The sequence below is a fragment of the Pteropus vampyrus genome, unplaced genomic scaffold (genome assembly GCF_000151845.1).
Source record: "Pteropus vampyrus isolate Shadow unplaced genomic scaffold, Pvam_2.0 Scaffold44, whole genome shotgun sequence".
Lineage (NCBI taxonomy): Eukaryota > Metazoa > Chordata > Mammalia > Chiroptera > Pteropodidae > Pteropus > Pteropus vampyrus.
Window position 1 is genome coordinate 8,519,363 of NW_011888825.1, and position 17,865 is coordinate 8,537,227.

General features: G+C 34.9%; 1 protein-coding gene across 1 annotated transcript in view; it reads left to right on the forward strand.

Annotated features, from left to right (window-relative positions):
• ULK2 (unc-51 like autophagy activating kinase 2) overlaps positions 1 to 17,865 on the forward strand; it is a 101,357-nt gene that overhangs the window by 63,659 nt on the left and 19,833 nt on the right. The window contains exons 15-20 of the mRNA XM_023529854.1: positions 2,813 to 2,950; positions 6,323 to 6,468; positions 8,307 to 8,387; positions 9,982 to 10,268; positions 11,124 to 11,311; positions 11,671 to 11,774. Of these exons, the coding sequence (XP_023385622.1) occupies positions 2,813 to 2,950; positions 6,323 to 6,468; positions 8,307 to 8,387; positions 9,982 to 10,268; positions 11,124 to 11,311; positions 11,671 to 11,774 (944 nt within the window). The remainder of the gene's footprint in view (positions 1 to 2,812; positions 2,951 to 6,322; positions 6,469 to 8,306; positions 8,388 to 9,981; positions 10,269 to 11,123; positions 11,312 to 11,670; positions 11,775 to 17,865) is intronic.

Sequence of the window (17,865 nt, forward strand, 5' to 3'; positions counted from 1 at the left end):
GAAATAGTAGACATAAATATAAGTGTTAGGATATCAGAAAATTTTTTAATTAAGCAATTTTTTGTTTTATTTATTTTTATTGTTGTTTTATTGTTTACTTGTTTATTTTAGTTTTAGAATATCAGAATTTTGAAGACTAGTTGTTATCAGCCATTAATGGAGACCAACTGTGTGTGCCGCACATGCTGCATTGTATCGTCTCTGAGTGGATTCCTACTTTTGTGATGGCCTCTCTATAGACACTAACTTTTTTCTTGCTGGACCTGTCACTTGCTTTCCATCTGCCACTATGGGCCTCTATACCAGATTAGGCCCTTTCTTCTCTGTTGCTCTCCATTATATGAGCTCACAGCTGTGGCTCAGCATTTGGCTGCAGAGATTGGGTTTCATGGGAAGAATGCATGCATCCTTCTCTCTTCTCTCCCTCTGGCCTTGATGTTACATTCTAGTTGTATTCCTGCCATCCTGATTACTTGTTAACCTCTTAGGATTTTCTCATGGAATCTTTCTAAAACATAGAGGGAACAATTGGGAACTTCCTATTATAAAGGTTGTGAATTTGAAGAGGCTGTTGTTCAGTCACCTAGTCTTTTATTTGTCCTTCGCATTTGTGTCTTCCTCTCAGCATTTGAGAGAGTAGATAGGATAACATATGATTGATTGTGTTACCGTGTGAGCACACTGCTTCATCTTCCTAGTATTCTATGCAGGTCAAAGATGACTTTGCACAAAGAGAATCCTCTCAACTGCAAGACCCTAATGGAAGTGAGGAGGACATGCAGGAGACTCGGCATATGTAGCCTTTCCCTCTCCTCACCTTAGGCTTAGAGAGTCAAGAAATGGTTAAACACTGGCTTTATTAATATAAAGCTAGACAGAAAAGTAACTGCAGTAGTCTTAGCTAGTGGAGCTCTGGGACTTTGTCCAAGGAAGACTTTCTAGACTGAGCAAGCCTGTTTAAAGTTCCTGTCCAGCAACTGTCTGAGACATTTATAGAACATCTGCCATGGCTGTTCATCTCTTAATATGCTGTGAGGTGGAGGAGCCAGAATTATTCGAGAGGGCATCTGGTTGCTTGGGATTCTCTGAGAGAGGTGCCTTGATATGAGGTTGCTAAGTTTACTTCCTATGGTTTCTTTATCTAGCTTCTTAATTTCCCTTTGGTTATTAACAAGGAAAATATTAGAACTTGACAATGTGTAAGTTTAAAAAATTCCCAGATGTGTTTGCTTCATCAGCTCTTTATTTGTTTCATAAATTGGGACGGTAAAAAGGTGGCATTTGTTCATGCACATTTCAGTACTTGATGCCTGTGCCGGTTGTTCTATTATTGAGCAACTTAAACTGTCTGGCCTTTGCATACACTGGGTCGTAGGCACCAGAGTTGGTTAACAAAGTCCTATAAAGCTGTTTAGTTTCAAGTAGAAGTGTTTTGTTTTATTTTGAGGTTGTAGATAAACTTCGCATTCATATGTAGATAGTGAAAACATAAACAAATCATAGTATTTAAGAGATATTTAATAAAATTACCTAAATGAAAAATAGTGAGAACTTACAGAATCACACTAAATCATGTATCAATGAGGAATTCCACTTGACTATAAACAACGGGGTTCTGAGTGTAGTGTGGTTGAAAACTAAAGGTTTCATTTTCTCACACAAAGAAAAGTCAAGATAAATAGTTATTAGTCAAGATAAATATTTTGCCTTTGTTTCCTTTGGCTCAAGAAAATTTTCTACAGTTCTTTTGGCCTTTTCCTCACGGTTCTAAGATAGCTGCTGATGCTCCAGCAAGCATATCCACATTCTGGAAAGGAGGAAGAATGGATAGAGGATTTCCACTTATACCTGTTGACCAAGAAAAACATATGACTACTCATGGCTCCAAGGGAATCTTGGATATGTCATAATCACTACCTTCTATAAAATTTGAGTTGTTAGTAAGAAACAGTTGGTGAATGCATATTGGGGAGGCAACTAACATCACTGCTACAGATGAGATTTTCTTTTGATTTAAATATGAAATACTCTAATGGTTTAAAAATTCTAAAATTATACTTTGTTTTGTTTAGATAACTATATAATCTCTTTATAATGTTGTAATTGGGAAAAAGTGAGAGATTGTGTCTTTTTTAGAATTATAGAAGGGCAGAAGAATGAAATAAGTCATTTTTTTAAAGCCCTGTATTATTCCTCATGTTTCAAGACATGTTGCCAATCAAATTGAAAGTCATCTAAGGACATAATATTTCTGAATTTATGAAAAGTAAGGAAAGAAGCTATTAAGAAACCAAGTACTAACACTTAAAAATGTGAACCTCAAATCAGTTCTATGCTTTGAACGTTACACAATGTATTTTCAGTCTTCATAAAAGTCAAAGTTCCTTGGGAATGCTTACTGCATTCATAACTTTTGTAAACATTCCAGTCATCTTTGCTCTTGAACTGCCTGTTCTTTTACCCAGCATATTTTCCTAGAAATATTTTTTCTCTCTCACATAATAATGAATAGCAGAATGTGAGCAGATGAAACTCAGTTTTACCAAACTACTTTTCTTATTGTAGAGGAATGTTTTTCCAGTTCTTGTTCCAGTTCTTAGTCCTCAATATGATATGAATGCCAGGAAAGTTCTTTAAATGACAAATGAAATTATTTTTGCTTTATATATTTTTTTAAGATGATCATTTTTTTATTCACATACAGAATTAATCATTTGGCTTCTAGAATTGTCTCTAAATATCACCAATGGGTCAAATGAAATAAAAAGTCTTACTTGTATTTCTTTCTTTTTTCAATAAATCATGGTTGCAGTCAATGCCAGCCTACTGTGTCACCTCAGAGTGAAACAGCACCAATTCCAGTTCCTACTCAGATAAGGAATTATCAGCGCATAGAGCAGAATCTTACATCTACTGCCAGTTCTGGCACAAATCTACATGGTTCTCCAAGGTAAGCTAGTATTTTTTTCCTTTTTAATTTTTTTTCTTTTCTTTTAAAATTTTGTCATTATAGAAAGATCTGTTACTTTTCATAGCTAACTTAAGTCTCTTACATATGTGTATAATGGAGGTGTACAAAATTGTACAAAAATTGAATAATAAAAATTTTTTTGTGATGGATCTATTTAAATAATACTTAAGCTTGGCTGGATAATATTATATATATATATATATATTTGTCCACAAATAAAATTATTTTTAAGAATTGAGGAAGAATTTTTTAAAAAATGAAATCTCACCAGTTGTAGCAGATTATTTACATAGTTCTTCTACATCCTGAAACCTCATGAAGGCAGCAAAGGAATGACAATGGTGTTAAGTCCACAGAGACAAATAAAATAAGAATAAATGTTCAGTGGGTGAGAGATTTTAATAAATTTCTAGAAAACAGAAAGAGAATGGAAGATAGATGCCTGATATATAGCAGGGCAGGTGTAAATGTTCGTGCAATCAGAGATTCTGACAAAATGAAAGTAACTGTGCCCCATAGTACCCTTGGAGACCTAAATCTCAAGAGAACTTATAGTGGAGGGATGAAAATGAAGCATAAGGCTAAAAACAGAAAAAACTGTCTCTGAAGAAAATAGCAAGAATATTAAAAAAAGAAATTTATTTTAGAAATTAGTACCCTTAGACATAGGTTAGAGACTATATCCATAAATAATGAAATGCTGTTGAAAACAATCAAAATAAAAAGGACCTCCTGGACATTACAAAAATATAAAAACCAAAATGAAAATAAATGTTGGAACATAAAGTTGAAGTATCTGAAATAGGTGAATCAAATAAAAATGGAAAATACAGATAAATAATATTCTTCAAGGATTAATCAATATGGGCATTCCAGAAAGAACAAGTAAAATGATGAAGAAAATTTCTAGAAGATAGTCAAACTTTTTTCCAGAATTAGAGGATACAAGATTTTAGATTAAAAGGGCCCACCAAATAAATAGCTCAATGAATATAAAATGATCCTCATCATCTCATAGGATTAAATTGAGAAAACTTCTACAGAGGGCATTTAGCAGTATCTATGAAAATAATTATTGCATGTACCTTTTGAACCAACACTTCAACTTCTGGTAACTTATTCTGCAGCTACATAGTCCTTGCCTATGTATGAAATTGCATTTATACAAAGTTGTTAATTGTTAGAATAGCAAAGGATGAGAAATAAGCCAAGTGCCCACCGGTAAGGGACTGATTTATTATGGTCCATCTATGATAGTGGAACACCTTACAAAAAGAGTAAGGGAACTTTCTATGTACTAAGGTAGAAACATTTTCAAGATATATTGTAAAATGAAAGAAGCAAAGTGATTAACAGTGTGTTTATTAGCAGTGGTTTCAAAGTGTGGTCTGTGACTTCCTTTGTATAGGGGTCCATGAAGACAAAACTATTTTCATAACAACATTAGGACATTATTTGCTTTTTCGTTGTGTTGACATATGCACTGATGGTGCAAAAGCAACGATGGAAAACTGCTGGTGCCTTAAAATGATTCAAGGTAGTGGTACCCAACTGTACTGTTAGTCTTTATGTTCTTTACCACTACACACTTGTAATACCAAGGAATATCTTTAATGAAGCATTCAATAAAATAAAATAATTTTTATTATTATTTCTCTTTGAAAATCCTGACCTTGAGTGGAATGTGGGCATTAAGTACTTTGCTGCATATTAGAGTAGTTGTCTTAAGGAAAAGCACTTGTATGATTGTTTTAGTTGCAAACTGAACTAGCCACTTTTTCATGGAACATCATTTTTACTTGAAAGAACATCTGACAAACTATGATTATGAGCATTTGGTGGCCATTTTGTCAAAAACGAACCAAGTCTGTCATTTCCTAGAAAACAAGTTACATAAAAGTTGAGCTCTTGAGCAGAGATTAGAATTTTGGAAAACTTGTATTCACCACTGTGATCTTGGCAACTTCTGTTATGTCTTGACAGCCTTTTCTGTTAAGATTGGTGGTGGTATTATGATATGAATGTGACTTTTTGGTGTTATATAATGTGTCAACTTTTGGCATAACAACATAATTCAGTCAACCAATATTTTCCAAATGATCAAATGTTTTAAAAAATCATGCACACATGAAAAGATTGATTCCAACTACAAGATACTTTGCAAAAGAGTGGAGTTTAATGTAATAGTATGGAATTTCACTGACGTGGTTTCAGATTCCACATTGTGACTAATCTTTTAGAAATGACAACTTGCTGAGTTTTGGTGTAATATCAAAGAAGAGTATCACAATTATCTGAAACTCCAACCAAAGTTTCCTCCCCTTTCCAGTTATATATCTGTGTAAGTATGGATTTCCTTCATATACTTCATCCAAAATAACATATTACATAATAGATTGAATGTAGAAACAGTTATAAGAATTCAACTGTCATCTGTTCAACTAGACATTATATAGAAATTAGCACATATATAAAATAATATCACACTCTCAGAAATTTATTTTGCTTTTGGAAGATATAATTATTTTTCATAATCTTATGTTACATGTAATAAATTTATTTTTAATGAATTAATCACAAAACTTTATCAGTTTTAACTTTTAATACAGTAAATATCAATAGATACAAGTCGCATAAATAACTATTCTCTGGGATCTTCAGTAATTTTAAGAATATAAAGGGGACCGAAGACTAAAAAGTTGAAAATGGTTGGTATGGTACATAACATACTACCTTTGTTAAGACAAGATGAAAATAAGATTATACAGTTGACCTTTGAACAACTCAGCTGTTGCAGTTGAAAATCTGACTCCCCCAGAACTTAACTACTAATAGCTTACTGTTGACCAGAAGCCTTTCCGATAACATAAACTGTAGGTTAACACATATTTTGTATGTTATATGTATTATGAATAAAATAAGCCAGAGAGGAGAAAATATTAAGAAAATCATAAGAAAGAGAAAATACATTTACAGTATTTATTGAAAAAAGTCTTCATATAAGTGGACCCATGTTCAAGGGTCAACTGTATATTCAGTTTTTTATTTGCTTGTATATGAATTAAGGAACTCTGGAAAGACATTAGAAACTAAAAATAGTGGTAACTTTTTGAGTAGGACTGAAGAAGTGTTGAGAGTTAGGCAGACAGGATATAAGGATGAGAGAGAGACTTCACTATATAGTTTAATACATTTTATGTTTGTTCTGTGCGACTGTGTCACATTTTTTAAAAAATCTACTCCATGGTATGTTGTAGGAAGTTGGCGGGGCGGGGGGGGGCGGGAATACAGAAATAAAGACAGAGTCCTAGCACCTGCCAGAGAAGAAGTCATTTTATTTTGTTTTTTCAGATCTGCAGTGGTACGAAGGTCTAACACCAGCCCAATGGGCTTTCTCCGGTTGGGAGCCTGCTCTCCAGCGCCAGCAGACACAGTACAGACAGTTGGGCGAAGACTCTCTACTGGGTCTTCCAGGCCTTATTCACCTTCCCCTTTGGGTAAGGAGAGTTTAAAGCATTTGTTTTCAGTCTTTTTTCACTATGACAAATACGACACTCTCTTTAGGAACAGTGGTACACGACGGCAGTGCGTCTCGCTGATTGGGAACCATATCCCACCCTTTCAACTATACCCCACTCCTGACTCCCTCTTGAGAATCTCTGTATAAATCTGTTAGGACCTCTATTGGAAATATGATGATGCAAATAGATCTTATGGATAAAAAGCATCTTCATTAGGCTGGGGCTCAAAGCACAAAGCCAGAAACCCTAAGTTAAACTACATTAAATGCCTCTCCTACTTATCACTCAGATTTATGAGGTTTAAAAGACAATAATATACATAATAGCATTGGGTTATGTTCACCAGAGGTCTTCCAGCTCAGGGAAGGATATGATGGCAGCTTCATTACAATCTTCCCACCTCTTCTGGAAATCATATACAACAACAAAGAGAATGTTAAACAAACCAAAAGCAAACAGTAAAACAACAGCAACAACAAAAACCCAACCAAACAAACCTCACACCAACGTTTTAGTGAAACTAAGACAAAATGCTCCAACTTCAGAATACATGTAAGAGGCCAAAGCAACTAAGATCGCAGAATCTGAGAGAAACAACACTGATATGGAAGGACAGGTAGTACAGAGAGGGCTCAGTGGTGGCAGATCTCAAAATTGCAAAAAAAAAAAAAAAAAAAAAATTTGTGTGTGTATGTGTGTGTGTAATTTTTAAAAGGAAAGGGTCCCCACCCTCAGCAAAAACTGCTGGAGTAGAAGAGGGAATGGGAGGAAATCTCGGGAGGTGGTAAAGTGAAAAGGATTGAAGTCGTACCCAGAAGCCCTGATTAAAACAAAAAACTACAATGATATATATCTTTTAAATTTATATCACTAGTTCACCTGTTGCAATGGTTTCAAAGCTGTTTTTAGCTGAAAAATTTTTTTCGAACAAAATCTTGGCCCTCCCTCACCTCCTCACTAGCTCCTGAAGCAGTCCAAGGTCTCTAGAGACAAGTTCCAAAACTTACCCTTGCACTCAAAGAAAAGGCCCTTCCTCAGGATCTAATCTTTGCCTGCCCACCTAACCACTTGGTCATTGCCTCTTCTTTTTTTATAGACATATGTCTCTTGTCTGCTTAAATACCCTGAAGTCTTCCCCAGCTCTTCCTCTCGTTGGTTTAGGTTCTCAGAGGTAGATGCAGAGATGTGCAAGAGAGATTGGGGAAACACCTGTGACAGATAAAGGGGAAGAAGCAGTAGTTGACAGGGAGCCCCTTCAGACCACCATACAGATCTGACCCCTGTGAGGGAGAGAGGAAGGAAGGAGGAGTCCTGACTATAGTGAGCTCTAAGAAGGTTTTAACCTGGCTGAAGGAGTATCCCCAAGCACTAAGTTGTCCAGATTTCCTGACCTGCCTGAACCACATGTAGTCAATGGCTGGGAGCAGCCCTGGGAGCATGCCTTAGCAAGGAACATGGTGGATTCACAGAGACAACAGCTGGGCTGTCAGTCAGCTCCATAAGCCTCAAACACTTTGTACAAACTCTTTGTACTTCCGTATCTTAAAGATATACCTGCTATAGGCATTGGGTTATTTACATGGTTTTCTTTCCTAGTGATCTTCTTTGAAGGCAAGTTAGTTACATGGAACTTTTGATCTTAGTGTGCCTAGTACCTAGCACACTAGTTGCTTAGTGTTAGCTGAACTAAATCTGTGCCTAATTAAGTTTTGTAAACTATAGTGTATTGTGCAATTTGTGCATGTGTTGCCTGTTTTCATCCTTTATTGGTTTTGAATCATTTCTCATTCCTTTCCCTATTTTCCTCTTCACAGTTGGTACCATTCCTGAGCAATTTAGTCAGTGCTGCTGTGGACACCCTCAGGGCCATGAATCCAGGAGTAGAAACTCATCAGGTAGGAGATGTATTTGGTATATTAATAATTTTAATCCCATTATAAGTGTATTTGAATTATGTTTTTCTAGTCTTATCAAAAGTACAGAATTGATATGAAATATATTCTCTGCTATCCTGTTTTTTAGAATCTTGGTCTAACATGTTTTTAGATAGCCAATCAAATATCTCTTGGGTATATGATTATTTTATGAAAATAAGTCTTAGGAATTAAGTAATTTAGCTAAATTTTGGTCATTGTCATACAGATAATGAAAAGCAATATAGGAAATGAAATTTTGTTACATTGGTTAATACTGTTCTTAGAGCCACCAGTTGGCATCAGATAAAAAAGAAATATAGATGTTTATTTGCTTTATTATGTAATATATACATGCCTGTAAAGTATGTGTAAATTATACTTTTATAAGTCAAATTTTATTGTATGTGCATTTGAGGAGTTGGCCAGTTAAAGGAATTCTCTGTTACTTAGAAAACCACTCCTTTCTAAGTTAAGTTTTTCATATTCTCTTTCCTTCAAAATAAAACTTAGCTTCCTTCGGATCTAACATTTTACCACTAATTTTATTTACTTGTGTGTGTGTATATACACATATATATGTACATATAGGTGTGTGTGTGTGTGTGTGTGTGTGTGTGTGTGTGTGTGTGGGTGGTTGGTTGGCAGGGCCCAGTTCTGAAAAGTTATTTAAGATGAGGTTAAGAGCTTGGTAGCAAAAGCTCCTATTGGTGTCTTTTTGGGAAGATCACTAAGAAGATTTATATGTCCTTAATGTTATTGGTTGTAGTTTGGTTTGCAAGGAGTGCCAAAGAATTTGTAACTGGAGCTTAAAGCTTAGTGGACCTTAAATTGGCAACATAAGGTCTGTGTGGGGGAATGCCCTTCTTGGCAACTGTTCATCATATCAGTACTCTATCTCCCAGACACTTGATATGGTGTCCCCTTAAGAGGCAAGACTACCTGAGGACAAATGTTTTCTTTGAAGAGAATATGGATACTTTAGGTTTTAAATGAATTTCATTAACGAAACGGACAAATATAAATAAATTATCCATATGCTTGTTTTTTAAAACAAATAAAATCCAGGAAAGGTGTATTATCTTTCTAATTTTATTTCCTAAATTACATATATATGTGTGTATATATATGTAAATTTTATATATATATATTTATTTTTTTTAAATAAAGGGTTATTCTGGGTTAGTTTGAAAAGTTTATTTTAGTTGCTGTTAGAGAATAATTACATTGATATACCCAAGTATATATTCATATAAAGGTATATCATTTTGTTGTTTTCATTAACTGTAACCATTTACTATATAGTTCTGTGTAGACCTTGCATTAATCTGAGTTATTTGATAGATGCTAATATACCTCCTGAGAATTCTATCTCCTGAAAATACCAGTGACAATGTACTTGTCATTTTTGTAAAGGATGACAAAAAATAATCTCTTGCCAAGTTAACACTTTTACAATATCTAATGAAAAACAAGGCATTCATTGGAATTCTCATTTTAAGAATTGTCTTAGTTCTTAAATTTTTGCCATGTACTTCTTCACTTTGGGTTAACTTTGTATTTATTTTCTTGATAGGTTCTCCAGTGCCACAGACTCAGTCACCACAGTCTTTCTTACTGGGTGCTAGACTGCAGAGTACCCCCACCCTCACTGACATCTACCAGAACAAGCAGAAGCTCAGAAAGCAGCACTCTGACCCTGTGTGCCCATCCCATTCCGGGGCTGGGTACAGCTACTCACCTCAACCCAGTCGGCCTGGCAGCCTTGGGACCTCTCCCACCAAGCATGTGGGATCCTCTCCACGGAGTTCTGACTGGTTCTTTAAAACCCCTTTACCAACAATCATTGGCTCTCCTACTAAGGTGTGTTTATTAACATTTTGTAGGTGTTGTGACTTTGTGAAATTAACATTTGTGAAGTGGAACATAGGGTGCTGGATGGACAGTCAAGGTTCAACAACAGACCACAAGAGAAATTGAAATAGGGAAGTCTGTTACTCATAGATCCTGAAAGAAATACCAGGCACACCTCTGGGGGCCACACAGGGATATCGAGGCTGGGTACAGACAGAGAGAGATAGGACCTAGGTACATGCCTTTATTAGGGTTTTTGGGTAGAGTGCTTTGGGGTTCCTGGCTAAGGCTGATTGGTCAATTCAAATCAAAAGATCAGGGTTCTGGTGAGCTCCATGGGGGTCTTACCTAAGGGGCACACAGGTAGGAGACGGTGAGGGAGACTCTTGATCACAAAGGCTTTTAGGGGAGTCACATCAGGAGCTTATATTTGCCAGTGACTGTGGCCTGCTATCTAGGGCATGCTATTGCAAGGGGGGCTAGTGTCAGCTTAAGATCCCTGTAGGCCACTTGGCTAAACAAAATAGATGCAGAGTCAGTAATACCATATTCAGCTTAGCTGCACTCTCTATAGTAAGTCATGAACTAGTATAGTAAGTACTTTATGGAAAGGATCCATAATGAGAATGGCTACAATTTAATGAGCACTTGCTATGTGCCAGGCACAGTGTAAGTCCACACAATGTTTTATGTGCATTATCTTAATGAACTGTCCAGCGTTACAGAGGTTGTAAGTAGAAGAGCCAGTATTTGAATCAGGTCTGATGAACTACAGAGTCTAAGCTCCTGACTGTTCTGCCATGGAGCCTGACAATTCTGAATGCTTTATACTTTGTAATAACTAGCTTACATATGTTTCTTTAGGCCACAGCTCCTTTCAAAATCCCTAAAACACAAGCATCTTCCAACCTGCTGGCCTTGGTTACTCATCATGGGCCTTCTGAAGGGCAGTCTAAAGATGGGAATGACCCACGTGAATGCTCTCATTGTCTCCTAGTACAAGGAAGTGAGAGGCAGAAGTCTGAGCAACAGAACAAGGCAGTGTTTGGCAGGTAAAAGACACTGTTTCCTTCCAGCCTTAAACATGAAAATTGTAATAGCACATATATTCCTGTTATAAAAACACTAAGACCAAATTAGTAGCTGGTTTATGTAACGTGGTTAATGATATGAACTATGTGCATTTAGAATCTCTGAAAACCATGCATGCTTCCTGTAACTGTGTAAATTACAGAGCTCTTCCTTTCTTCCTTAATTTCCTGAATATTCTATTTCTGCCTTTTGTTTATTTTGATTATTGAAATTTATCTCTACCTTGAATTGTTTGGATCTATTTTTTGTCTTCTTGTTCTCTGACTTCCCATTGACCTTTTTTCTGGCTTAAAGTATACATTACTACTCTTCTTTTTAGATCTGTCAGTACTGGGAAATTATCAGATCAACAAATGAAGACACCTTTAGGTGGACATCAGGGCAGCACAGACAGTTTAAATACAGAACGACCAATGGATATAGGTAAGAAAAAGCTTGTTTTTTGTTTTTTGTTTTTTGTTTTTAAGGCAAGTAATTTTTTAGCATATGCAACAAATTAACTTCCTATTGCCGCTGTAACAAATTAGAAGTTTGGTGGCTTAACACAACACAAAGGTATAATCTTACAGTTCTGGAGGTCAGACGTCTGGTCTGAAATGGGTCTCACTGGGCTAAAATCAAGAAGTTGACAGGGCTGCCTTCCTTCTGGAGCCTCTGGCGGGAATGCATTTTCTTGCCTTTTTCAGCTTCTGGATACTGCCCTCATTCCTTGGCTCATGGTCCCCTTCCATCTTGAAAGCCAGCAATGGCTAGTCTATAGACTCTAATGCCTCCTTACTCTACATTTAAAGGACTCTTGTGATTTCATGTACCTACTGGATAATCCAGGATTATCTCTTTCTTTTAAAGTCAACTGATTAGCAGTTCTAGTTCTATCTACAACTTTAATTTCCTTTTGCTATGTAATATAGCTTATTTAAAGGTTCCAGCGTTAGGACAGGGACATCTTTGGCTGGAGGGTGGGGGTAATTATCTTACTTACCTGCTTCAGTTGACTGTTCATGAACTTACCCAGATTTCTTCACCCCATCCCTGTCATTTCATCTTCTTTCTAAGTAGGCTATTAAGAAAGGGGCTTGTTTAGCATCTTGATGATCAACAGCCTATGTGTTACAAGGAATTCTGACTGAGATTGTTTTTTATCAGTAGGATTATACTGGCTAAAGTTAGCTTAAATACACATGTACTCTTAAGCATTTCTTATATAGCAAGTAGAGCCTATAAAGAACTGTAGGTCACTGGGACCCCTGGTCCTTTAATAGTCATTCCAGGGACTGTTATGTCCATAGACACACATCTAGATTACTTGGTGTGCTTGTCAAGAGATACAAACAAAAGGCAGTTTCTAGACCTTAACTCAGGGTCTTTAATTAGATTTTCTGGGAATGGATTCTAGGAATCTGTGTCTTTAATAAGCTCCCCGTATGATTATTATGTACACCTAAATTTAAGAATCACTGTTAGAACCTCTTTATTCTTTTCTTCTCTATAATTTTTTTATCGACTCCCCCAGCCATAAACAACTAAAGGAAGAAATATCTGGACCAGCAGATATCTGATTGAGTGTGATTTCTAATCCAAAGGGAACATTTATAGGATTATAGGACCTTAGATTTCACTCCATTCTTTTTTTACTTGCATGATTTCTGGAGAGAAGTCCAGTGTAATTCTTACCCTTGTTCCTCTATGAGTAAGGTGAAAGGTTTTTTTGTGTGTGTTTTTTTTTTTTTTGCTTATTCCAAGATTTTTTCTTTGTCTTTGATTTTCTGCATTCAAGTATGGTATGCCTAAATGTAGATTTTTTGGTATTCAAACTGCTTGGTGGTGTTATGAGATTTTTGGATCTGTGGTTTGCTTCTGTCATTAATTTTGGAAAATTCTCAGTCATTACTACTTTAAATACTTCTGCTGTTCTTCTCTTCTCCTTCTGATATTCCTATTATGTGCATATTATTACTTTGTAGTTGTCCCACAGTTCTTAGATATTCTGTTGTTTGGGTTTTTTACATCTTACTCTTTGTTCTTTAGTTTTGGAAGTTCCTATTGACATATCCTCAAGTTAACTGATTCGCATTAGCCATGTCTGGTCTATTGATGAGCTAATCAAAAAGCATTTATTCATTTATATTTCAGCGATTTTGATTTATAGTGTTTCCTTTTGATTCTCACAAAGTGTTCATCTTTCTGCTTATGTTACATGCTGTTTCTTTTTTCCATTAGAACCCTTAGCATATTAATAATCATAGTTATTTTAAATTTCTGTTCTGATAATTCCACTATTTGTGCTATATCTGAGTCTAGTTCTAATGCTTGCTCTGTCTCTTCTTTTCAAATTGTTTTTACCTATTAGCTTACCTTTTAATTTTTTTGTTAAAAGCCAGACATGAGCAAGACACTAGATAAAAGGAATTGAGTTAGTGTGACATTTTTTGTTAATCTGGCTAGGAATTGGGCTGTGTTTAGTGTTTGCTGTAGCTGTAGGTGTCAGAGACTAAACTTTTCTCTGATGTCCTTTTTTAATCTCCTTTGTCTTTGAGTTTCCCTAGATATCCCTTCTTAAATAACATCTGAATCTTGCCTAACCATATTTTCTAAGAGTTATAGTTTAGCTCTTACATTTAGGTCTATGATCCACTTGACTTAATTCTTGTGGATAATGTGTAGGGATCCAGCTTCATTCTTTTGTATGTGGTTATTCAGGGGTCCCAGCACCATTTATTTTATTTTTTTATTATTTTATTTTTTTTATAGTGACAGTTAACAAAATCCGATTAGTTTCAGCTGTACGTTTTGACAGTAAGGCATATATATATTTACATTGTGTGTTCTTTCAGTCACCACATATTTGATCCCTTTTACCCTGTCTACCTCCTCGCTCCGGTAACCACTAGGTCTGTTGTCCATGTCCAAGACACTCTGTTTGTTTGTCCTGTTCATTTGTTGCTTTTAGGTTTATATCCCGCATATAAATGATATCATGTGATTTTCAACTTTTTCTGTCTGGCTTATTTCGCTTAGCATGATTATCTCAAGGTCCATTCATGTTGTTGCAAATGGCAGTATTTCATCTCTTCTTATGGCTGAGTAATATTCCACATATGTGTATATGTACCACAGCTTCTTTATCCAGTCATCTATCGTAGGACACTTCGGTTGCTTCCATGTCCTGGCCACTGTGAATAATGCTGCTATGAACATCAGTGTGCAAATATCTTTTCGGATATGGATATTCACTTCTTTGGGGTAAATACCTAATAGAAGGATTGCCGGATCATATGGTAGATTAATTCTTAGTTTTTTGAGGAACCTCCATACTGTTTTCCATAGTGGCTATACCAGTCCTACCAGCAGTATATGAGGGTTCCTTTTACTCCTCATCCTCTCCAATATTTGTTATTACTTGTTCTGTTGATTACAGCCATTCTAACATGTGTGAGATGGTATCTCATTGTGGTTTTGATTTGCATTTCCCTAATAGCTAGTGATGTTGAACATCTTTTCCTATGTTTGTTGGCCATTTGTATGTCCTCTAGAGAGAAGTGTCTGTTCAAGTCCTCTGCCCATTTTTTGATTGGATCGTTTGTTTTTTTGTTGTTATTGAGTTGTATGAATTTTTCTAATATTTTAGTATTAGGCCTTTATAGCAGTCACTGCTTGCAAATATATTTTCCCATTCGGATGGTTGTCTCTTTATCTATTTGACGGTTTCTTTTGTTGTGCAGAAGCTTTTCAGTTCGATGTGGTCCCATTCATTTATTTTTCTTTTACTTCCCTTGCCTTTGAGGTCCAATTCATAAAATCCTCTTTAAGTCCAAGATCCTTGAGTTTAGTTCCTGTTTTCTTCTATGCATTTTATTGTTTCAGGTCTTATATTCAGGTCCTTAACCCATTTCCAGCACCATTTATTAAAAAGACTATTCTTTCCATCATCGAATTCTTTTGCCAGCCTTGTAAAAAAAAAATTAGTTGACCATAAAGCATTTATTTCTTATTTCATTAATCCGTATATCTGTTTGTATGCTGGCACCATACTTACTGCCTTGATTACTGTAGCATTATAGTAAATTTTGAACCATGAAATGTGAGTCTCTACCTTTGTTCTTCTTTTTCATGATTGTTGGTTATCCTGCATCTTTGAGTTTCCATTATGAATTTTAGCATCATCATACCTATTTCTGCAAACCTGCTAGAATTTTGATAGAAATTTCATTAAATCTATAGATTGATGTGGAGAGTATTGCAATCTTAACAATTTTAAGTTGATTTTTGAACATGGGATTTCTTTCCATTTATTTAGGTCTTTAATTTATTTCATCAGTGTTTTATAGTTTTTAGAATACAACTTCTATACTTGTTTTGTTAAATTTATTTCTAATTATTTTTGATGTCATTTTAAATGGAATTGTTTTCTTAATGTCATTTTCAGATGGTTTATTGTCAATGTAAAAGAAATACAATTGAGTTTGCGTATCACTCATATACCCTGCAACCTTACTGAAAACATTTATTAGTTCAAATAGTTTTCTAGTGTATTACTTAGGATTTTCTATACACAAGATCCTGCCACCTGTGAACAGAGGTAGTATTTTCTTTTTAATCTGGATGCCTTTTATTTATTTGGTTTTTTTGCCCATTTGCCTTAGCTATAACCTCAGATACAATATTAAGTAGAAGTAGTGAGAGCAAACATCCTTGTCTTGTTCCTGATCTTGATGGGAAAGCTTTTAGTCTTTCATTATTTAGTATGATGTTAGTTTTGAGTTTTTCATAGATGCTGTTTATTAGCTGAGGAAATTCATTTCTGTTTCTAGTGTAATGAGTATTATGTGTTACATTAATTGATTTATTGCATGTTAACCCCGCCTTTGCAATCCAAGGATAAATCCCACTTGGTTTTGTTATGATCCTTTTTTTGTGTTGCCAGATTCAGATTGCTAGGTTTTTTGTTTTTGTTTTTGTTTTTAAGGTGTCTGCATCTATACTCATAGTTATTACTCTATAGTTATTTTGTGATGTCTTTGTCTGGTTTTGATATCATGGTAGGACTGGCCTCAAAGAATGAATTGAGATTGCTTCATGCCTCTTCAGGTTCTTGGAAGAGATTGTAAAGAATTGGTATTCTTTAACATTTGGTAGAATTATCCTGTCAAGCTGAGACCAGGCTTTTCTTTGTGAGAAGGTTTTGATTACTAGTTCACTCTCTTTACTTGTTATAGGTCTATTCAGATTTTTAAGTTCTTGTTACTTTCTAGGAATTTGTTCACTTCATCTAAGTTATCTGATTTTTTGGCATACAATTGTTCATAATATTCCCTTAAACTCCTTTTTATTTCTCTAAAGTCAGTAGTGATGTCCACTCTTAATTTCTGATTTTAATATTTGAGTCTTCTTTTCTTTCTGATTCAGTCTAGCGAAAGCCTTGTAAATTTTGGTATTTTCAAAGAACCAACTTTTGACTTTGTTGATTTTCTCTATTTTACTATTCTCCATTTCATTGATTTCTACTCTAAACTTCCTTCTGCTTGCTTTAGGTTTAGCTTGCTCTTCTTTTTCCTTCTTTAACTACTGCTTTAGCTACATCCCATAAGTTTTGGTATATTATGTATTTATTTTAATTCATATTATTTTCTAATTTCCCGTGTGATTTTTGTCTTTGATCATTGGTTATTTGAGAATTGTTCAATTCTCACATATTTGAGTCCACTAAATTTCCTTCTGTTATTGATTTTAATTTTATTCTACTTTGGTTGGAGAACTACTTTGCTGAATTTCAGTCATTTAAAATGTATTAAGGATTGTTTTATGACCTAAAATATGGTTTCATCTCAGAAAATATTTTCTGAGAAGAATGTGTATTCTGGTGTTGCTGGGTATAGTGTTCTAAAGATATGTTAGGTCCAGTTGATTTATATTTCCTTGATAATACTCTGCTTACTCGTTCTGTTATTTAAATTAGGGAATTGAATTCTCCAGCTGCCATTGTTGAATTGTCTATTACTTGCCAGTCATTTTGCTTTACATATTTTGGGGTTTTATGGTAAGGTGCGTGTATATTTATAATTGTTATATCTTTCTGATAAAGTGATGCTTTTTAAATTATAAAATGTTCTTTATTTTTTTGTTTGTTTGTTTTAAAGTCTAATTTGTCTAATATTAATATAACCCATAGTTTTCCTATGGTGGTTGTTTTCATGATTTATCATTTCTAATCCTTTTATTTTAAATCTATTTGTATTTTTGAATCTAAAGTATGTCTTCTGTATACACATGGTTGAGTCTTGTTTATTTACTCTAGTCTGACAATCTCTACCTCTCGATTGGATTGTTTAATCCATTTATATTTAATGTTATTACTTACATAGTTAGATTTCTATTTGCATTTTACTTTTCGTTTTCTATACATGTCATGTGTTTTTTTTCCTCTGTTCTTCCTTTACTGCTTTCTTTTGCATTAGGTGAATATTTTCCAGTGTAGCATTCTGTTCCTTTTATTGGATGTTTTTCACTTTATTTT